Source organism: Salvelinus fontinalis, chromosome 12 (genome assembly GCF_029448725.1).
Source record: "Salvelinus fontinalis isolate EN_2023a chromosome 12, ASM2944872v1, whole genome shotgun sequence".
Taxonomy (NCBI): Eukaryota; Metazoa; Chordata; class Actinopteri; order Salmoniformes; family Salmonidae; genus Salvelinus; species Salvelinus fontinalis.
This window is the reverse complement of record NC_074676.1, coordinates 53,082,628-53,106,238: the sequence shown is the minus strand read 5'-3', so window position 1 is coordinate 53,106,238 and position 23,611 is coordinate 53,082,628. Positions and strand designations below refer to the sequence as shown.

The 23,611-nt window shown below is 45.7% G+C and overlaps 1 protein-coding gene across 3 annotated transcripts in view; it reads left to right on the top strand.

Moving 5' to 3' along the window:
- LOC129867596 (zinc finger protein 423) overlaps positions 1–23,611 on the top strand; it is a 152,416-nt gene that overhangs the window by 78,630 nt on the left and 50,175 nt on the right. For 2 of the 3 annotated variants that reach the window (XM_055941103.1, XM_055941101.1), the window contains 2 exons: positions 472–556; positions 11,328–11,348. In XM_055941103.1, coding sequence (XP_055797078.1) covers positions 472–556; positions 11,328–11,348 — 106 coding nt within the window. The remainder of the gene's footprint in view (positions 1–471; positions 557–11,327; positions 11,349–23,611) is intronic. The other variant, XM_055941102.1, reaches the window with a different exon arrangement.

The window sequence follows — 23,611 nt, the reverse complement described above, 5'->3', positions numbered from 1 at the left end:
AAAGTGAATTCATATTATTCAGTCATTCCTAATGCTTTTTGAGCGATCTGAAATGTTGTTCCCACTTTTTAAAATCCCTAATATTTTAGCAGTATTTTCTAGCAGTGTGTCTGTTCCCAGTGGGTAGCGTGTCAGTAAGAAGTCGTGCTCAGTTAGATGTGTGAATTCATGGCTCTAGTGAATTCAGTGGGCCCTAGTGGTCCCTGCAGCTCAGCCCAGCTGAGGCATTGTACGGCCTGTTCGCTCTACTAGATATTGACAGTGAGATCCCAGGGACGCTCAATCTTTACCTGTGCCTTTGTTTCAGCTCAATGCAACAGCAAGGAGAAACCTCAGAACCCCCCCTCTCCCCACCAGTACATTATTTTTGTATCAGGAGAGCGCGTGTGTGTGTGCACGCGCCGGCTGTGAATGAAAAAGTAATTTGATAACCTCTCTAAAATTCTTGTCTACCTGTCTGTTGCATTGCAGAAGAAGACGTACCAGTGCATCAAATGCCAAATGACCTTCGAGACAGAGCGAGAGATCCAGATCCACGTCGCCAATCACATGATCGGTGAGTCAGCTTCATTATTTCCTGTGTGTGTGTTTATCTTTGTGCCCGTCTCTTCTTTGGGTTTCCTCTCTGGCTGCACAGCCTTCTGTTTGGCCTAGCCCTCGCCCTCTCTCTCCCCGGCCTGCACAGCACACAGGTGTGAGACAGACCGGTGAAATGAACAGCTCTATTTCTGAAGCTGCCGCCGCTCTCGACAGCTGTTCCATTGTTTAACACTTGACTGCGCAGTTGAGGCCGCAGTTGCATGTCTGATTGGGTGGCAGGTAGCCTAGCGGTTAAGGGCGTTCGGTCAGTAATTAAAAGGTTGCTGGTTCAAATCCCTGAGCCGACTAGGCGAAAAATCTATCTGTGCAAGGCACTTACGCTAATTGTTCCTATAAGAAAATGTATTAGGTTGTGGAAAATGTGCTATGATAATAGACAGATTCCCAAAATTTAACTGCCCAGTTGGGCTGACATTTAGGTAATGTTTTTGTTAGGTTCCACAGGAAATTCCTAAAAGGTTGTAAGAATGTTGACACAACACCTAGTCTAAATTCTTTAAAGGTTCCCAGAACATTTAATTAAGTTATTGGAGTTGTTCTTTTGATATTTACATAGGTTGCACAGAACATTCCCACAATGTTCCACAATTTCCAAATGAGTCTGTTTGTATGACGTTCATAGCATATTTGTTTTAGGTTTAACACATTATTCCAATGATGTTCACATAATATACATTTGACCTTGTCTTGGAGGTCCTCAGAACATTTTAAGAACATTTAGAAAATGTTATATTTAAGATTGACCTAATATTACCACAACATTCTCAGCATTAGAATGTATAGCTCCATAAAGCATAATAATGCAGATTGGAGTACATCCCCATTATGTTTTTCACCAGATTTAATAGCAATTTGCATTTGAATATGGTACAGTATAGTCACGTACAGTATAGCCACAGCATTTAATCATACACACACATCCATATTTTTTTACACTTCATATGTTGACAGTCTGCACATGTGGAGTTTGGTTCCCAAGCCAGGTCTTTTATCCTCTGTGCCTCCAGCTCTCTTACATGTTCTTGTTTCAGTATATAGTAATGTCGGTATGGTCAATTGGTTGAATAAAGGTTAAATAAAATTTAAAAATGTAATCAGGAATTCCACCCTGGGTTGGGTTAAATGCGGAAGAATGACTAGATATCCCCTTTCCTTATCCTTTTTAGCCTTCTTATACATAACTAACACAGGGAAATACAGGAACTGGGTTTTTCACCATCACTTCCCCCATCCTCTTTATATGCTGCATACTTCTAGGCCCATATTTACAACGTATCCAAGACTATGAGTGCTGATACAGGATCTTTTCAGATCATGACAAATAAGAGGGGGGACCATATCAAGGGTCTCAAAGTAGGAATTATGTTGTCTGCGTTTTTAAAAGTTCAACAGTCCATTTGAATTCTGCATTTCTGACTGGATTCATAAATCTGGACAAAATGAAGACATGCTCTCTTAATAGATTACATCTGAGCCTCAAATTAATGTATTTTTTATTTTACCAAGAGTATGTGGGATTGAACCTGCAATCTTCAGCTTTGCAGTCAGATCATTAACCCATTGTGCCACCAAGGGATAGCTGTAGTACTGAGGTATTTTCTCCAGTCTAATATGGTCAATCAGGACATAAAACACTTTCTGAGTTATTAAAATGTCCCCATCCTCTTCACATGCTGTTGTACAAATAACACTGTATTTTATTTTATGTTAAACCAATATGCTATGAATGCCATAAAAACTGACTTATTTGGAAGTTATTTAACATTATGCAACATTGTGGGAATGTTTTGTGCAACCTTCGTGAATATCATTAAGGGAATGTCCTGTGCAACCTAACTTAAACATTGTATGAATGTCATCACCACTGAGCATATTTTGTGTTTTGGAAACCTATCTCTTGTATCTTGTAATGTATCCACACTGTTCCCACAACTGAATTAAATGTTCTGGGAACCTTTAAAGAACTCAGAAAGGGGGTTCTGTCGACATTCTTGCAACATCAAAGGAATGTTTTTTGCCCCCAGATACAAGCATTAACTGAATGTCAGCACAACTGGACAGTTTTTAATTTTTTGGGGAACCTATCTCTTGTCATAGGCCCACAATGTTCCCACAACATAAAGAAGCATTCTGGGAGCCTTTAAAGAACAGACACAATATGTGCTGGGAATGTTCTTGTAACATCAGGTGAATGTATTTTGGGAACCTATCTCTTGTCATAGGCCCACAATGTTCCCACAACATAAAGAAGCATTCTGGGAGCCTTTAAAGAACAGACACATAATGTGCTGGGAATGTTCTTGTAACATCAGGTGAATGTTTTTTGGGAACCTATCTCTTGTCATAGGCCCACAATGTTCCCACAACATAAAGAAGCATTCTGGGAGCCTTTAAAGAACAGACACAATATGTGCTGGGAATGTTCTTGTAACATCAGGTGAATGTTTTTTGCACCCTAAAAGAAATATTGAAGAATCATCCTCACAACTGGACAGTTCTTTGTGTTTTGGGAACATATCTATTGTAATGTCCCCACACTGTTCCCACAACCTAATGAAACATTCTGAGAAACTTTTTAAAGAACAGACAAAATGTGTTCTGGGAACATTCTTGTAACATGAGGGGAACGTTTTATACAAACATTGTATAATCATCAGCATGACTGGACAGTTTTTGTGTTATGAGAACATTTTCCACAACCTAACGAATGTTCTGCGAACTTTCACAGAACCAATTTTGGTTTGATAGGAAAACATTACTGGTAACATTACTGATTATTACATTACCTGGAAACCGAATGAGAACTTTTGGGGAATATTCTGTGGTGGTTGTTACAGATGTTGTTCACAACATTTAGTGAATGTTAGGAGAACATTCTAAGGATATTTCATGAAACTATTTTTTTTTTTTTTTTATCAAAACATTCTAAGGATATTATCATCCTAATGTTAGATAAAACATTAACTAGAATTTAATGGGAATCTTAGCTAATGTTCTGAGAATGTTCCCGGTTTGCTGGGATGTGCGGTTAACTGAAAAGTTCCTCTGTAGTTTTTTACGGGCTTCCTCTGTGTTGTTATTCTGTGAAGTAATAATTGCTGCAGCAGCATACTATAGTGTAGATTAACGAGCTTGGCCTGTGAGTAATTTGGGAGAACAAACGGCAGAACGCTGGGAGCCGCAGCGACTCCCCAGCCTTCTCCAGGCCTGACAGCTGATACCAGAGTTGTGCCGGTTGATGTATTTTCAGTGCGTGGGTCCTCCTGAGTCCTGCAGTAGTTGTGTCTTGAGAGAGAGGGCTGGTACAGAACAGAACCACAGCTATAGTATACAGGCCTACTGCCTGCACCAGCCCAGAGTCTGGCTGGGAACAGAGACATTCTCCATTGGATTCATTCAGCAGCCCAGTTTTCTTTCTTTATTTTTCTCTCACTTCCACTGTTGACTTAATTTTCTCCGTTCCTCCTTCCCCAGCCTCACCCTGTGTTAATTTCCTCCGTTCCTCCTTCCCCAGCCTCACCCTGTGTTAATTTCCTCCGTTCCTCCTTCCCCAGCCTCACCCTGTGTTAATTTCCTCCGTTCCTCCTTCCCCAGCCTCACCCTGTGTTAATTTTCTCTCCGCTCTCTGATGAGGGTTGAAGACCCATCCATGTTCCCATGCTCTCTCTCATCTCCATCACCCCTCCACCCTAAAAATCCTCTCCTTTCAGAGTTCTCTCCCCCTAAAAGACTGTACCGTGATGGGGTGATGGGGCGACTGGAAGAGGGGCAGGGGGAGCGCTTTTAAATGCTTGGCTCTCTCTGTCTCAGCCGCCATGGAGGGAATTTTGGGTTAATTAACATCATAATTGTTAGAAAAGCTGGAGGAGATTAATTATGGAATTGAGGAAGATTATTTTAAGTACTGTTATTTTATTATTTCTTTCTAACCCCTCTTCAAAGATGGATGACGTCTTTTCAGCATTGAAAAAGAGCAGTGTCTTAACCTTTATCTGGTGAGGCGTCTTTGGTGAGAAAATTGAAGAGATCACAGAGGAGGAGAGTTTTCTGCTCTCCCTGTCGCTACTCTCTTGGGCAGATTACGAAACAATCATTAAAAGCTACACTATCTGTCAGGTTTGATATATGACTGCTGAGGTTATCCCTGAGCTTTGATATTTACTCTCCCCATTTCTCCTTATAGAAACCCTTCAGAATGCAGAAGTATTAGTTCTCACGCGTTTAAAGACCCAGTGAAGTAAAAAAAAAAAAAAAAAAAAAGTGATTTTGCTGTGTTTTATATATATTTCCACTCTGAGGTTGGAATAATACTGCAACATTGTGAAAATTATGATAATGCCCCTTTAGTGTAAGAGCTGTTTGAAAAGACTGCCTGAAATGTCAGCCTGTTGTGGTAGGATGGAGTTTTGGTTTGCCTTGAGACATTAGTTAAAAGACAATTAGACAATTAGTTAATAGACCAATAAGAAAGAGTTCCTAATCTCTCTGCCAATAACAAGTTTTCAGTTTTCCCCTCCCCACTTAGACCGCTACCAGACAGTCTTAGCAAAGAGCAATTTCTCAAGCAAGAGTTTTGCTAAGAAGCTATTTTTTAATATTTTTTTTTTACTATTTTAATTGAAAACAATCACAGTAAGATACTTAATTGTTACCCAGAAATTATTTGATATTGATATAAAAACAGCTGCATTGGACCATCAATGCATTTCCAACCTCCTAAAACATGTAGGGATTTTGCCTTTTGCACCATTTTTATATTTTAAATCAGTTTGTTGACTAGAAGAGTAGCAACAGTGAACACATTCTTCATTCTAATCCATTGTTCACAGTTTGTAAGGTGATGGATACTGTCTTTATCCCCATTGTGGCAGAGAGGCTGTTTAGGAGAGAGGGATCTAAAACAAGATGACTCCAGTCAGTGTGTTTTCTGTACGCCACATCACTAATGATAAAGCACCAGCGATGTGGCCTGCCCTTTTGTCTAACCATTTGTCAGCTGTGGTAATCTTGTCCACTTGATTTCTTCCTCTCTGCTACTTCGCACGTGTTCTGACACTCACCTTCCATTTCCATAAATGTTATGGATGTTCGTCTGCCATCACAGGTCTGTGTGTGGTAGAGGTGTGTGTGTTGTGGGTGCACTTTGGTGGGTGTCTTTTGTCATTTATGCTATCTCAGCCCCACTCAGAGCAATGTAACCCCCTAAATGTAACTGAGAAACCTGAAATAAACTAACTTGCAAACACACACACACACTTCCCCTCCCCATTGAATGTTCCCTGAGCTCTTCACATTTGCACAGTGAGGATGTGCAGAGAGACATCCCACATACCCACCCACCCGGCCCTGTTATCCACAGTGATGTTTGTGAAGGTATGATCATACCACTGCTCTCCCCCTCACAGCTTTGTCTAGGAATGATCATTAACAAGGAGGTGACACTACATCTCATTCAGTTTACATCCTAAACACTCCAACATCTGCTGAATGCTGGCTGCTCCCAGCCCCTTCCTGTGTGAGCCCACTCCACGCGTGTGTGTAGGATCTATGTTTGACTTCCAAATTGTCACTTTCCTCTTTTCTCATACGCTTCCACCCCACAGAGTGTGTGGATGGGCAGACACACACACACACACACACACACACACACACACACACACACACACACACACACACACACACACACACACACACACACACACACACACACACACACACACACACACACACACACACACACACACACACACACACACACACACACACACACACACACACACACACACACTTGCTTAGCTTTGAAGATATGCACAAACTCCCTAAATACTTCTACCTTTTAACAGTGGTGAGAGTGGGACACAGCTAGGGGAGGATGAAGTGGTACAGGTGTGTCTAGATAAACTGATGTGTATTTAGCTGAAGTTGATGATTTACTCAGATGGCTTGTTATTCATGCATCCTCTCTAGCTGTGTTTTTTTTTTGGTGTTGCTAGCCAAGCTCGAGTGCGGATGATAATCGATGAGACTGGGAGAAGTGGAAGAGCAGGCACGTTCTGCTGGAAGAGAGCTTAATCAAGCTGGAGAGAGGGGGTGTACCAACCTGGTGTTAATTAATCAGAGTGGTGCGCCAGGCAAACGCCATGCGAGCGGTGTTCTCCAGGAGGCAGTGGGCCTGGAGGAATGTGGGTTTATTTCTCCTGCTGCCTGTTGATTGAACTGCTCTGATTATTTAATGTAGACATACCACTGCTGTGTGCCTGGGTGGAGAGGAAACTGCTTAACAACACTGCTCAGACAGTGTCACACAGTGTCACGTGTGATTACGCTAGCAGAATTATCATGATACACACACATACTTGACATACATACAGTATACACACACAGATAGATAGATAAACCTGTTTACTTGCGTTACAGCCTCATTCCCACTGTTAAAGATCTTCCCTATCAGATTGGCCTGTCAGCCTGTCACTCAGTATCCAAGTAATTGACCTGTCAAGCGTCTTTCCACTGTGAGGTTAGACTGGAATGTGATTATACAGCAGCATCCTCAGGGCAGTGCCAGTGTTTTACTATGTCCTGGAGGACAGGTGATTTGAAGGGAGGCAGAGAGACTTCCAACTGTATAATCTAATCCAGTAATGTGATAGAGTCCTCCAAAGCTGCTATAACTGCACACTGGGCAAAGTAGAGTGTAGTGTACCCATGGCCTCCTTAAACCCCTGTCAGACTACATCAGCTGTAATGGGATGAACAGATGGAAACTGACGGAGAGAGAGGGAAACTGACTGAGAGAGAGGGAAACTGACTGAGAGAGAGGGAAACTGACTGAGAGAGAGGGAAACTGACTGAGGGAGAGGGAAACTGACTGAGGGAGAGGGAAACTGACTGAGAGAGAGGGAAACTGACTGAGAGAGAGGGAAACTGACTGAGAGAGAGGGAAACTGACTGAGAGAGAGGGAAACTGACTGAGAGAGAGGGAAACTGACTGAGAGAGAGGGAAACTGACTGAGAGAGAGGGAAACTGACTGAGAGAGAGGGAAACTGACTGAGAGAGAGGGAAACTGACTGAGAGAGAGGGAAACTGACTGAGAGAGAGGGAAACTGACTGAGAGAGAGGGAAACTGACTGAGAGAGAGGGAAACTGACTGAGAGAGAGGGAAACTGACTGAGAGAGAGGGAAACTGCTGTCTGTTCTTAAAAACGTGTGCCTTTTCCTCTTAATTGTTTCAACATAAATATTCTAATACAATAATTCCTTAATACTGTAATCCTCTACAACAGTGTATTTGATCATTCATGTAAGATATAATTTTCTTTTTAATACCATGTTTCATAAAAGGACTAAATAACTTGGTGGGTTCCTTGAAAGGAAGTAATTAATTTTAAGATCTGTTTATACTTTTTCGATAAGTATTGACATGTCCATGCTAACAACCACCAACCACTACATTTGTGTACACTCTCCACCCATTATAATTGTCTACACACTTCCATAGTTAAACAGCCAGCCACACAAAATCCCATTTCTCACACAGAGAAGAGGAGAGAGAGAAGACATTTTGGCCCGGGGTGATAACCTGCCTGTAGAGACACCCCAGTGTTCTGCTATTGTGTTGTAAAGCCCTGCGCCATGCCTGCCGTGTGGGCTGTGACTGATCCCCATGTCTGCGTGCCTGCGCAAAGATGGAAATAATCACAATAATAATAGTCCACCCCTTCCAGGGCCACATGCTGAACAATAGGAGTGGCGGACCAGAGCCTCTCATTTCCCAGGGAGAGAGAGTGTCAGAGGGCCAGATCATTTTCATTTCCTTTTCCCAGATGGAGGGATATCACAGGCTGGTCTCATAAACTATACGTAACATAGTAAACTAAAATATGGCACTATGAAATAAGCAGGAAATGTTATGTTTGATATGGTCACATAAGACAAAAGATTACTTAAGTCAAAAACAAAGGGGGGGTTGTAACACAAACGTCTAGCAACCCAAAAGTTGTGTGTTCGAATCTCATTTTTACTCATTAGCAACTACTTACTGCTTTTTAGCTAATTTGCAACTACTTAGCATGTTAGCTAACCCTTCCCCTAATGTTAACCCTTTAACCTAACCTTAACCCTAACCCTTAAACCTTAACCTCTAGCCTAGCTAACTTTAGTCACCTAGCTAACGTTAGCGTTAGTCACTAAGCAACCTAGCTAACATTAGCCACAACAAATTGCAATTCGTAACATATCGTATGAATTGTAACTCATAACATATCATACAAATTGTAATTTGTAACATATCATACGAAATGGATGCTGGACATCTACAAATTAATACATACCATACCAAAAGTAACATATCATACTAATTTGAGCGTTACGGATTTTAATTTACTATGTTACATATAACCCTGAGTCCAGGTTGGATACCAAGGAGACAATACATTAGGAAGGCTGAGGTGAGTAGGGAACAATTTAAGCTAATATTTGAAAAAGTGTGTCATTAGCAATGGCTGCTTTTTCAGTGTCTCAGCGGAGTGGTATTGTGGGCATGAAGTCTAACTATTAATTAGTCTTGGCAAAATTACTATTGAGAGAAATTGTAAAATGCCTTATTCACATTCTTTTTGTTATGACATAAGTCTTACACTGATGTGTATGATGTGGTAAAGCCTTCACATTTGAGACAAAAGCTCTCAGCAGTGTCGACGCCATCTTGTTTTCCTCATAGTGACAGGGGAATAGGGATGGAAGGACTGTTCTAAGAAACTGGATACAGTTCAGTGGTTCTGCATCTTCCCTATTTATAGGCTAGCCGTGCCGTAGCGGGGTGTGAGGTTGGGGGGGTGCTGTGCACCACAGTGGGGCCACCCCCCAGGGCCCTAGGCTGGGGATCCCACCTGTGTGGTTAATCACAGTGCTCTATGCATTCAGAGCGTAATTTTAGCCCTGGTTTGGCAGGGCTCAGTGGTGCAACTGGCCCTGCACGTCAGCCTCCCCTGCTGACAGGGGTGGGAGAGTCAGGGGGGAGGGACAGAAAAGGGAGGCAGATGGAAGAGGGGGGGGGCAGCCTTACCACTCACACCTGCAGGGGGCTCCTCCATGGTTTGCAGCTGCACAGTGGAAAACAATAAAGCCTGCAAAAAAAAATGCCAGTGTGGTCCTCCTAAGAGACCCCAACCCACAAAGAGAGGAGAGAAGTGAGGGAGAGAAAAGACAGAAAAGGGAATTCTAAGCAGGCAAAGACTTAGCAACTCAACCTACAGCAATAAACAAGGTAAAGAGATACAGATTGTGGTTGTCGATACCCAGCTATATTTTTAAACCTTTCTCTTCTAAAAATACTCATGGTAGCTGATACAAATATTTGTGCGGTACAACTGCTACTGGTATTTGGTCAGAATATGCAAGCACCATTTTGTGCGTGTGGATGCATGTGCTGCTCTGAGTGTGTGTGGGCTTACACACTTCAGGACAGGCTGAGATGGGAGAAATGAGGAGCTTACTCATTTCACCTCACATGCACACACATTACCTCACCCCCACCCCCACCCCTTCTCTCTCTCTCTCTCTCTCTCTCTCTCTCTCTCTCTCTCTCTCTCTCTCTCTCTCTCTCTCTCTCTCTCTCTCTCTCTCTCTCTCTCTCTCTCTCTCTCTCTCTCTCTCTCTCTCTCTCTCTCTCTCTCTCTCTCTCTTTGAATTCAATTTCAATTCAAGGAGCTTTATTGGCATGGGAAACACATGTTAACATTGCCAAAGCAAGTGAAGTAGATAATGTACAAAAGTGAAATAAACAATAAAAATTAAGAGTAAACATTACACTCTCTCTCTCTCTCTCTCACTCTCTCTCTCTCTCTCACTCACTCACTCACTCACTCACTCACTCACTCACTCACTCACTCACTCACTCACTCACTCACTCACTCACTCACTCACTCACTCACTCACACACACACCGACACACGCGGCTCTGCTCTCCAACACATCCTGAGGAAAAGCATGCAGGCACTAATGCCTCACTAATCACCGGCGCCCAGAACTCACAGCACGCCCACTCTCCTCTCAATCGCCCTTAATCAGCCAACACATTTCAATTAGCATATTGTGTTTAACCTCACTTTCATCTGCTTTTATTAGTAGATTGAGCTGTACTCTCTCTCCCCCCTATTCAGCCCTCTCTCTCTCTCTCGCCACCTCGCTCTCGCTCCACCTCCCACCTCTCTCTCTCTCCCCCTCCTTCCATCTCAAGGCTGGGTGTCTCTCTCTCCCCCTCCCATCTCAAGGCTGGGTGTCTCTCTCTTCCCCACTCCAGTAACTGTACCCGTGGAAGAGAGCAGTGTAATAGATCTATTAAAGCATCTACTGGAGTCAGACTGTTTCTCCCCTCAGCAAGGCCTAAACTAAGTCTGGATATACAACCGCATCAGTTGAGCACGCTAGTCTTATGACTCAGTTTCTTCATTGGTATTTCCATCATATTTATTTCCTGGTGGACATGAATTGTGATTTTAATCTTGGTCTTGTGACGACAGAGTAGAGTGAGTTGGTTTGATATTGAAGGATGAGCATCAGTCCGGGTCTGGATAAAGAGAGAGTATCAGGTGCATGGTATGGTAGCTGCTGCCCCACCATAACCCCCCATGTATGAACCCCCTAACCCCCATCTAATCATGGACCTACTGACTAACTGTCACCCTGCCTTCTCTTTCCACCCACCTTGCCTGTCGGACGCCTGTAGGAGAACCTGCCCAGCTGCAAGGTTTGTCCCCCTTCTCTCTCCATACCAAGCTGTGTGAATGGAGACCTGTCTCACTGCCTGTTGAGCACTGGGAAAGAGTGGGGAGGGGGACCGGCCCATAGGGCTACAGGGCAGGACACTGCATGATGCACAATACTCCAAATAAAAAATAGCAGAATGCTTAATTGGCACTGCAACCGTGTAAAGAGGAGCTGTAGCCCCACTCTCAATGCAAACCCTCATATTATTTGCACACCAACATAAAGGTTCACCCCCCACCCCTGATGATGGCTATGTATGCATGATGAACCTCTCCCTCTCAGCCAGGCCCAGGGTACAGCCAATCACCTAAATCTAAGTGCCCCCGGGGGAGCCCAGCTAATGATGCATCTCATTCATGATTCTCACTTATTCATTTCAATGAACTTAGCGAGCTAGCGCCCTGACCATGAACCCAGATGAGCAGAGTGGCGGAAAGGCATCCCGGCTGATCCCTTTAACCCAGAAGTGATCTCACAATACAGTAGTGTAGTCATGTTATTATTCCTCTCCTCCTCTGGCTCAGACCTGACCTCTCACTGGTAAATCAGCCCCTACTATCAGGTCAAGTCTCCCAACTATAGTCCTGCTGTCTTGAACCTTAAGTCATATGTTTGCCTTAATGCATGAGTGATGTTTAAGGTAGTATCTATCCTTTACAGACATCATGAGACTAACCCTTTATACTGAGGCCAGACCTGTACTCTGTTCTCTTCCTGTGACAACCCAGCTACCTGCCTCTAGTGATCTTTGTCTGTGCTGCAGTTGGGCAGTGCTTGAGCAATCTCCTAGTAGTGTGTGTGTGTCGGTGTGTGTGTGTGAGGTGAAGAGAGAGCGAGGGAGAGAGACCTGATGTGGGCTCTGTGTCACTGAAGACTTAATGAGGCAGCACACAAGAAGCTTTAGGAGTCCATGGATGTGGATAATGTGGATGATGGCTCACTCCACTGTGTGCATGAGTGTGTGTGTGCGCCGTGTGCCAGCCGGATAGCCAAAGGGCAGTGTTTTTGACAGATGAAAGCCGCTCTCTGCATTCAGTCCAGGCTCATTACACCATTGCTCATGAGTAAGGTTAAATAATTATTGTATCATCCATGATCCTCATTCAAATAGTCACCATCTCAAATATGCCTCTATATCTGCCATTCCCTTGACTGTAGAACATGATAGTGTTAATGAGGTGTGTTGGAGGATGTTGGTTGTCTACTGGTCTCCACTGAACACACAGTAACACACTGTGGTGATGCTATGAACATGGGAACAGATGACAGGCCCCTCATGCATATCCCTCACCACCTGGAGCCAGCCAGCCAGAACACCAGAGGGGAGTGAGGGAGGGAGGATGGAGGGGAGAGAGGGTATCAGGGAGGGAGGGAGGGAGGGAGGGTATCATGGAGGAGGGAGGGAGGGAGGTTATCATGGAGGAGGGAGGGAGGGAGGGTATCATGGAAGAAGGGAGGGAGGGTATCATGGAGGAGGGAGGGAGGGAGGTTATCATGGAGGAGGGAGGGAGGGAGGGTATCATGGAAGAAGGGAGGGAGGGAGGGTATCATGGAGGAGGGAGGGAGGGTATCATGGAAGAAGGGAGGGAGGGAGGTTATCATGGAGGAGGGAGGGAGAGAGGGTATCAGGGAGGGAGGGAGGGAGGGTATCATGGAAGAAGGGAGGGAGGGAGGTTATCATGGAGGAGGGAGGGAGGGAGGGAGGGAGAGAGGGTATCATGGAAGAAGGGAGGGAGGGAGGTTATCATGGAGGAGGGAGGGAGGGTATCATGGAGGAGGGAGGGAGGGAGGTTATCATGGAGGAGGGAGAGAGGGAGGGAGGGAGGTTATCATGGAGGAGGGAGGGAGGGTATCATGGAGGAGGGAGGGAGGGAGGTTATCATGGAGGAGGGAGGGAGGGTATCATGGAGGAGGGAGGGAGGGAGGTTATCATGGAGGAGGGAGAGAGGGAGGGAGGGTATCATGGAAGAAGGGAGGGAGGGAGGTTATCATGGAGGAGGGAGGGAGGGTATCATGGAGGAGGGAGGGAGGGAGGGTATCATGGAGGAGGGAGGGAGGGTATCATGGAGGAGGGAGGGAGGGTATCATGGAGGAGGGAGGGAGGGTATCATGGAGGAGGGAGGGCGGGTATCATGGAAGGAGGGAGGCTATCATGGAGTGGGGGAGGATGAAGGGAGAGAGGAGGACATGTATATTTGGTATTTTTCCTTTAAGGACCTTCTTGACTGCTTCATTGTGATTGGATATGAGGGGAGTCGATTGTTTAGCAGAATGTCAGCTGACCTCATCATACAGACAACATTAAGTAATGTTGTTGCGATGTTTACATGCACACATGCACAGGAACACAGGTGTGCACATGGTCATAGGCTGCCAGCCAGACTGAAGTGCTTATGAGTCAGACAGCCTCCCACAGAATCTAGGTAGCAACTAACCCAATAACAGTAACTACTTTACGGCCATTGTATTCCTGTCATTCTCTCTTTCTCCCTTTCTTTCTCCCTCTCTTTCTCTCTCTCTTTCTCTGCCGCTCTCTTCTGTGTTCCTCTAGTTACCCACACTGAGAATGACATGTTTGAAAGTTTTAAAAAAGCAAGAGGAGAAATTGCTCAGATGTTGGTGAAGTGTTTGTTTGCAAGGCTGAGTGCTGCTTGATCCCCCTGAGAGCTCATTTTTCCACGTTTGCGCTTGATTTGCTTCTTATGCTGTCTATTAAAAGTAATTACAAGCTGTTTGGAGATCTATAAGAGAACTGCTCAGGGGGAGCTCCTCCAAAACGTGTGGGAACAGAATGGAAAATTGGCACACTAGTGTGTGTGTGTGTGTGGGGGGGGGTGCATGAGAATAATGATGAGAAATGAAAAGAGGGGCTACATGTAATCCATTTTTCCGTGTGTGTTTTATACAAAGGTAAATGTAATTTGTGTCTACGCACACTAATGCCAGCCCTTGATGTCTGTGTTATACAGTAGTAGAGAGTGTATTTGCGTCTCATACCTTAAGTCGGCCTGTGCTTGTTTTAGTGATGTCAGAGGTGCACCTGCCCTTCTCTCCCCTTCGCCCCGCCCGGCTCTCACACCCGCCCAGGTGTGGCTGAGCCAGCTGCTGGGGAGAATGGGACAATTAAACTCCCTCCTCCCCCTCCCTGCCTCCTCTCCCTGCTTTGTCTGGTAATTGTTAAAAGACAAACAAGCCGCTTGCCTTTCTGCGCATGATAAACACGGGCCAGCCACAATTAGCTCCTTGCTTAATTTGTTAACTATTCTGAATTTATTTTCTCGAGTGACAGTGGCATCTGTCGCAGCTGGTGAGGAAGGTGTGGGGTACAGTGGTGAGAGGCGGTGCGGGGGGTGTGGGGGGGGTGCAGGGGAGCAGAGCATCACACACCATAATAAATCACACTGACCTGAGTGTGTGAGCTCACAGCGGAGGACAGAGTGCATAGGAGAGATGGAGAGAGGAGAGATGGAAAGATGGAGGGAGGAGAGATGGAGGAAGGAGAGATGGAGGAAGGGATGAGGTAGTCATGGACGGGGAGGAGAGTAATAGAGACAAGTTAATCAACAGAGAATAAATCAGTTGATCTTTGACCTCCAGGGTTCTCCAATGGTCTCTGTTCAGGCTCCTAATGACCTGCTATCTCATAGTTCATTTAGAATGGAAGATGTGCAGATTGGGTTTTAGATCAGTCTTTCTGATGAAGTCAGATATAATGCTAAGTTTCTAACTCCTCTGCGCTAATTAGCATCTCCTGTCTGTCAGAGGTGATTTGAGTCTGATACGTCAGCGGGGCTCCAGGTGGGAGGCATGAGAGGATGTCACAGCTCATCTCTCTCCAGATCAAGCAGAATGTCAGCTAGAGATGGTTGGGGGAAAGTTTCCCGAATGCCCCCTTCCTTTTAGCTGCTGAGGGCCGGGGGTGGAGATCCCAGCGCGGCGCAGCACAGGCCCCCCGCATGCAATTAGCTTCTCCGTATGTGCCTCTGTGTTTGTGTACGCGTGTGTGTGTTTGCACATGTTTGTGTGTGTGTGTATGTCTGGGTGGGAGAGGCAGGTGCTCGTTCTCTGTGTTCAAAGCCCCACTCCCAGGATGCAAAGCGTGGCTCCCAGTAAGGTGACAGGCTGACCGACGCATGCTGCTTTGATACAGGGTTTAGTGAGCATCACACGGTTAAATAGGAGAGGTGAGTCGGGATGTAACAGGAGGGAAAATGTACAGCTGGCAACCTGATGGGATTTAAGACTCAGGCTACCATGAGTTTTCTGAGGTTTCACTTTTTAGGGAAAATATTTGTTACAAACTTTTTTATTTGACTGTATGTTATTACACCCCATGTAATATAATTACTCCCGAATTCAAATGAAGAAGGTGTGGCAACTTTGTGGTTACATTATGCTTTAATTGGTCTAACTGGAGTAAAAACAGACAGAAGCAGGCAGGATGGAAAGAGTGTGAAAGAGATTATTAGGGCAATGGAGAGATGGAGAGAGAGAAGTGGGAGTTGGCAGGAAGATAGAGGGAGAGATGGAAAGAGGGAGATGAAGAGGGATCAGTTGGACGGTGGGGAATGAAGGGAATTTGGCAGTGAGAGGGAGTGAGGGAGAAGAGGTGGAAAGTAGTGGAGGACTGCATGAGCAGTGTTTTTGATGGTGAAGAGGTGGAGGGAGGGCAGAGATGTCCACTAGGCCACTGACAGGGGGAGGCTGACCTTCCAAAGCCAGGGAGAGGTTGAGGACAGGGGGTTGATGGAGAGAGGGATAAGGGACAGACACAGGGATGGGAGGATAGAGAGAGGAGAGAGGTGGGGGTGTGAGGAGAGTGATAGCTGCCTGACAGGGGCTCTTCCGGTTTTTGGCATGCGTGGTGAGCAGCTGGACTTCATTAGGCGCTGGTGTTAATTACTGGGACCAGACTGGAGCAGTGCGAGGAAAACACTCGCCTCAATTCAGCCAGGGTCACCTTGAAATCGTTTAGCATCAGAGAGAGAGAGAGGGTTGGAGAGACAGGGAGAAGTGGGCGCATGTGGGAGAGTGAGGCACCCATTCTTTTGTGTGTAGTGAGTAGCGCACAGATTCATGGTTGCGATTCAGGCTGTAATAAGACACAGTGTTGGTTAATTAGTGATTAGTGATCACTGATTGCTGTTGACGGCGTTTACAAATGACCATTAAATGATGCAGCTGCTGCTGATGTGGAGGGTGGTGGAAAATGGAAGCAGATCAAATCAGGATCATGCATAGAGAATACAGCTCTGGGTGGATATGGACTAGTCACACTGCATTTCACTGGTCTAATGTTGCTGTGCTGTCATTGGCAGGGTAGTAAGGCTGGTTGTAGTACACAGCGCATGAAGACATTGGATACAATCAGGCATGTTCTGTACACACACACACTGAGCGGTTTTAGCAGTGAGGTGTGCAAGGTTTATCTTGGCTGTGTTTTCCTGATTACAAAGTATGATGACAGGAAGAGACTGAAATGAAAGGAAGAGACTGAAATGAAAGGAAGAGACTGAAATGAAAGGAAGAGACTGAAATGAAAGGAAGAGACTGAAATGAAAGGATGAGACTGAAATGAAAGGAAGAGACTGAAATGACAGGAAGAGACTGAAATGACAGGAAGAGACTGAAATGAAAGGAAGAGACTGAAATGAAAGGAAGAGACTGAAATGAAAGGAAGAGACTGAAATGAAAGGAAGAGACTGAAATGAAAGGAAGAGAGGGCAGAGGAGAAATGCCGAAGCAATAGTATTTCGTTCTTATCTTCTCCCTCTCAAACAGTTGTGTAAAATGGTGTTTTCTCGATTCTGCTCCCTATAATAATAAAAAGGTCCCCTACAATCTCCTCCCTAATTCTCAACCATGACTGTTTTTCAAGGCTTTTTTGTCTTCTAATGCTTTCTTCTCCCCAGCGAAAATCAATGCATTCTGATTCAATAATTTCCCAGAGTGCATTGCTCTGGGCTCCCTGTGTTGAGAGAGGTGACAAATCTCGCCATGGCGGCGTGAACCTTTCCCCCTCTTTCCCCTTCGTCTTTCTCCGTTTCCTCCCTGCTTTTGGTTTTCTTTCATCTCTCTCTCTTTCTCTCCCAACACTGTGTTGCGACATAGCTCAAGAATTCATTGGAATTTCACAACCTTCCAGGGCTCTCGTGAAAAACACTCATTTGTGACGGTGCCAACCTGTTAATGGCGGATGGCGGGGTCTTGCCGAATCCCACCTCCGCTCCCCGGTGCTCGCTATGGTGCGCTCGGCACCGCGTGCTGCCTCCCATACATCTGCCAAACTCAGCTGCCAGGGAGTGGCGTAATTATCCCGTCGGAGCAAGCGACGCCTCCATACCGCCACAACTGGGGTTTCATTAGAGACCTGCACCTGTGGAGATGCTATGGTGCCCCCAATGTGTGAGGGTGTGTGTGTGATGCATATTGCGGGGCATGAAGCTGTGGGTGTTAGGGCCGTCTGTGTGACTTAGTTTGAGGTTGTTTTGTCGCCTGTAACAGATTGAGTTGAGTTTAGAGGCTGTCTGCGCTCAGAGCTCCATACTGGGTTAGTACAGTTATGATCTAACACAGTTGTCGTAGTTCACATCTATTTTAGTCTCTAGACTGCACGTCGGATCAGTATTTTATTTTGTTCCCTCTCCCCTTTGCTTGCGCATCCCTGATATTGTAATTGTAGTGCCGTGTTCGGCAGGCCTAGTGCATAGTGAGGCAGGAATAGCAGTGCTGTCTGGGGCTGGGACGGCTGGGAGGGTTCGGGAGGGGAAAGGTGTCGCTGGCGGTAAGTGCAGGGTCATTAGCATCTCCTGACTGAGCTGAGACCTGAGAGCACAAATTCTGCTCCTTGCCTGGGCCGTCACACACACCAGCTGTGGCTGACTTCATTGCAGTGCATAAGGTCATGTGTAGAGACTTAGAGTAGACTGTGCCGGAAAGTCTTCCCGGTTAGTTCAAAACATGTGTTTGAGTGGTTACGCTAGGTTTACCAGCAGAACTCTTTACTGAGCGATGTGTCTTTTTACAGCTATATGTAGTTTCATGGATGTATCCTCTCCCTCCAGCTAGAAGCCCCCTGACAGCCAGTACGTATCCCAGTGAGGGCCCAGGCACAGGTAGTGCTCTGGTTTCCCCTGCACCCTCCCAAACAGGAGTATCTTCATCTATTACTGCTGCAGGAGACAGGCGAGAGGGGAATTAGGGGGTGCAGGGGATTTATGTGGGGGGTCACTATGGAGAGAACATAGAGGGCAGTTAGAAGGCAAGGGGGCATGGGAGTGTTCCTTTTTCTCTCTGTGAGTTCTTGCAGACCTCTGTTTTCAGTCAAGCTATGACGACGCCTGGTCCACAGCAAATCTGCCCACTAGCAGAAGTAAAGCCATGGCAAGGGAGTTAAATCAGTTTGTGTTACTGTGTGTTTGTGTGTTTGCGTGCATGTGCGCATACATGTGTATGTGTTGGCTCTGGGCGGTATTATTCCGATTTTCCCTAATAGGTGGACCATGCAGGAACCATAAACCCCTTCTAAAGAGCCTCATAGACCCACTGGACTCCCAGACTTCCTCTTATACATGCCAATCTAAGCACAGGGTGATTCACACATGATGGTACAACTGCAGGAAATGTGAAAATGATCTCCCTGCCCAAGACACTGTGAGAGGAGGCTGAACAGACATTTCATGTCTAGATCAATGATGTGAAAAGTGGTGTAATATATTGTCAGTACAACTATAGGTTTAGTCCAGTTTAGTGTGGATCAGAGTGGTGAATGGTTTTCAGACTACTCTATCCAGCCCTGATCATCTTGAACATGAGATCTCAGGGGTTAAAGATGAGGTGTCGAAGTGTCTTGCAACATTGTCTGGTTTACACATTTAATATTTATTTGCTCAACCCTCTTGAACAAATAAATATAAATTTTCTCTGCAAGACTGAGGGGATTTGGCGGGAGAGTGAGGGACTGAGTGAGGAAGGGAGGGGTCTGGCGGTTGGTCCATCAGTCACATTAAAACACGCTGACAGCCTTCGGTTTCACACTAAACTTTGGACAAATAGCTTTCAGATCGATAGTTTCCCAACAGCAATATTTGGTATCAATGCATGTTCTTCTCATTACACCATGTGGCGGCCGTCTCCACAGGCGTGAATAATTTATCCTCCCGACGTGAACTGACTGTTAAAGAGGGGAGGCCGCTCTCTCTATTTCTCTCTCCCTCCCCCACTCTCTCTATCTCTCCCTTTCCCCCTCTCTCTCTCTCTCTCTCTCTCTCTCTCTCTCTCTATTTCTCCCTCCCTCACTCTCTCTCTACCTCCCCCACTCTCTCTATCTCTCCCTTTCCCTCTCTCTCTCCCTCTCTCTCTCTCTCACTCCATCCCTCTCTCGCTCTCTCTCTCTCTCTCTCCCTTTCCCTCACTCTCTCTCCCTTTCCCTCTCTCTCTCTCTCTCTCTCTATCTCTCTCTCTCTCTCTCCCTCTCTCTTTCAAAGCAATTCAATTCAATTGACTTTATTGACATGGCAAGTTCATTATTACTTACATGGTCAAAGTATACATATCAAAAAATAAAAATAAAATAAAACACTTAAACAACACAATGTAACTCCAAGTCAATCACACTTCTGTGAAATCAAACTGTCCACTTAGGAAGCAACACTGATTGACAATAAATTGCACATGCTGTTGTGCAAATGGAATAGACAACATGTGGAAATGATAGGCAATTAGCAAGACACCCCCAATAAAGGAGTGGTTCTGCAGGTGGTGACCACAGACCAATTCTCAGTTCCTATGCTTCCTGGCTGATGTTTTGGTCACTTTAGAATGCTGGCGGTGCTTTCACTCTAGTGGTAGCATGAGACGGAGTCTACAACCCACACAAGTGGCTCAGGTAGTGCAGCTCATCCAGGATGGCAAATCAATGCAAGCTGTGGCAAGAAGGTTTGCTGTGTCTGTCAGCGTAGTGTCCAGAGCATGGAAGCGCTACCAGGAGACAGGCCAGTACATCAGGAGATGTGGAGGAGGCCGTAGGAGGGCAACAACCCAGCAGCAGGACCGCTACCTCCGCCTTTGTGCAAGGAGGAGCACTGCCAGAGCCCTGCAAAATGACCTCCAGCAGGCCACAAATGTGCATGTGTCTGCTCAAACGGTCAGAAACAGACTCCATGAGGGTGGTATGAGGGCCCGACGTCCACAGGTGGGGGTTGTGCTTACAGCCCAACACCGTGCAGGACGTTTGGCATTTGCCAGAGAACACCAAGATTGGCAAATTCGCCACTGGCGCCCTGTGCTCTTGACAGATGAAAGCAGGTTCACACGCACATGTGACAGACGTGACAAAGTCTGGAGACGCCGTGGAGAACGTTCTGCTGCCTGCAACATCCTCCAGCATGACCGGTTTGGCGGTTGGTCAGTCATGGTGTGGAGTGGCATTTCTTTGGGGGGCCGCACAGCCCTCCATGTGCTCGCCAGAGGTAGCCTGACTGCCATTAGGTACCGAGATGAGATCCTCAGACCTCTTGTGAGACCATATGCTGGTGCAGTTGGCCCTGGGTTCCTCCTAATGCAAGACAATGCTAGACCTCATGTGGCTGGAGTGTGTCAGCAGTTCCTGCAAGAGGAAGGCATTGATGCTATGGACTGGCCCGCCCGTTCCCCAGACCTGAATCCAATTGAGCACATCTGGGACATCATGTCTCGCTTCATCCACCAATGCCACGTTGCACCACAGACTGTCCAGGAGTTGGCGGATGCTTTAGTCCAGGTCTGGGAGGAGATCCCTCAGGAGACCATCCGCCTCCTCATCAGGAGCATGCCCATGCATTATAGGGAGGTCATACAGGCACATGGAGGCCACACACACTACTGAGCCTCATTTTGACTTGTTTTAAGGACATTACATCAAAGTTGGATCAGCCTGTAGTGTGGGTTTCCACTTTAATTTTGAGTGTGACTCCAAATCCAGACCTCCATGGGTTGATAAATTTGATTTCCATTGATAATTTTTGTGTGATTTTGTTGTCAGCACATTCAATCAACTATGTAAAGAAAAAAGTATTTAATAAGAATATTTCATTCATTCAGATCTAGGATGTGTTATTTTAGCGTTCCCTTTATTTTTTTGAGCAGTGTATATAAATAAATGGTGGGACCAACAGCAATAATAATAGTAGTAGTGGACATGGGATTACCATTAACAACAACTACAACAACAATATTTATTTAGAACAACAATACATTAAAGCAACAGTAGTAGTCCTGTCTCAACATGACTGGGACGACACATGACCTGGTATGAAAGACAAAACAAAACAAGGTGGGAAATATTATCAACATTACTTTGCACTTTTCACTGGCTGTCCCTCAGGTTGTGGCAGGAGGACACATATTTGGCTGCCAAAACTGCACATTTTGGCTTTTCACCCAATAAATATTAGATTTTTTCTTCATCTTTTATAGTTTCAAAATCTTTGTATTGAATTATAATTTTGGGAAATAAATATTCTCTTAGGTCTGAGTATTTGTCACAGTGTAATAGGAAATTCAGCTCTGTCTCTACCTCTCCCCAAGAGCAGAGTGAGCACAGCTTGTCCTCTCTGGGCAGCCAGGTTTGTCTCTCTCTCTCTCAGTCTCTGTCTCTCTCTCTGTCTCTGTCTCTGTCTCTGTCTCTGTCTCTCTCTCGCTCTCTCTCTCTTTCTCTTTCTCTTTCTCTTTCTCTTTCTCTTTCCTCAGCCCAGGGCAGTGGATGAAGGACCTAACAACTAAACTATTTTTCTACATTTTGAACCTACCCCCCTCCTTCTCTCTTGCTTACTCATGCAAACTCACTTCCTTCCGCTATTTATTCCCTCACTTTTCCCCCTGCAATCTGCACTCTGTAATTGTGTTGGTATTTTTAGTTTGTCGCTGATATTAGTTCAGTTTGACCTGATCTGATGTTCAGGTTGTACTAATATTGACTTAAGTAATCATGACTTTTAATGAGTCTTTGTGTTTTCATTGAGTCTTAAGCTATTTCAGAGAGCTCACTGCCCACTGAGGCCACAACTAAGACATTAGAGCATTTCCCTGCTTTTTCTCAGGTAGATATGGGGGGCTGAGGTTTTCACCCCCTCTTCCTGTGCCAGTAGTGTGACAGCCCTGGTGGGGTGGGCTAAGGTCAGTCCTGCCCACTGCAACGCATCAGAGCTGAGGATAATGGAGGTCCTGAGACAGACAGGGCTAATGCAAGCGAGACCTCTCTCGATGGGGCTGAGCGCTAGACCTCCTATTGCCCCCCCCAGCCCCCCTCCTCGAGCCTTCCCCCTTTGTCTTTCCGCCCCACGCGATGCTCATCGCTAAGTATTATAAATGTTAGCTTAGACCCTGCAATAATCTTCCCCATAATAATAAAGTTTTATTGCCGTGTTCCTATTAGCGAGTTAATGTTGTCTGCTGATGGCGTGTAATTGTGCTTCTTCTCTGCTTTGCGAGTCCCACATTCCCTCATGCCCAATCAGCTCCGCACGGGGAGAGGAAATAAATAGCCTAATGCTGTTTTAATTACAGAAAACATAAAGCTGGCAGCCCACTCCCTAACTTCAGCTCTCTTCTCGCACTGTATACCTGCAGATCACTACACCACCCCCCGCAAACCTACAGACAACGGGGGGGGGGGGGGGGGGGGGGGGGCAAGGTCCGAAGCCTTCTAACTCATAAATGCAGGATGTCATAATACGAATACAAACACAAACGTGGGCAAACAAGAACAAAGGCATCTTCTCTCACACACATACATTCTTCATATCTTACACATACCGTACACTGACTGTATACACACATATCAGCACGCATGCTCACCTAGCCTCTCACTCCCACACGGCTCCAGAGGGAACACATCGTTCAGTCCACCCTATATGGGCTTAAAAATTTAATAAAAATACTTTCTGGACATTTCTGACTAGTTATAAATAGCTCTCTAAGGTATGCAATGACTGACATGACAAGAGGAACTGATGATGCACTACCCAATTAAAAAATTGCACCTTGTACATTCTACTATTACCCTGCGCCTCCGCTGCCGACCCGCGCACCCCACAGTTTGGAAACCAATGTTCTAGACTCTCATCCTGCCCATGTCACACAGACACGCTGTTCCAGATGCCCGCCACTGTTCTTATTTTATCCCACACTTTGGCCCCTCTGAGAGGCGACGGAGCACACTCCCCGATAGGCCTGACACTCGACCAGATGTTAAGAGCACTCCTG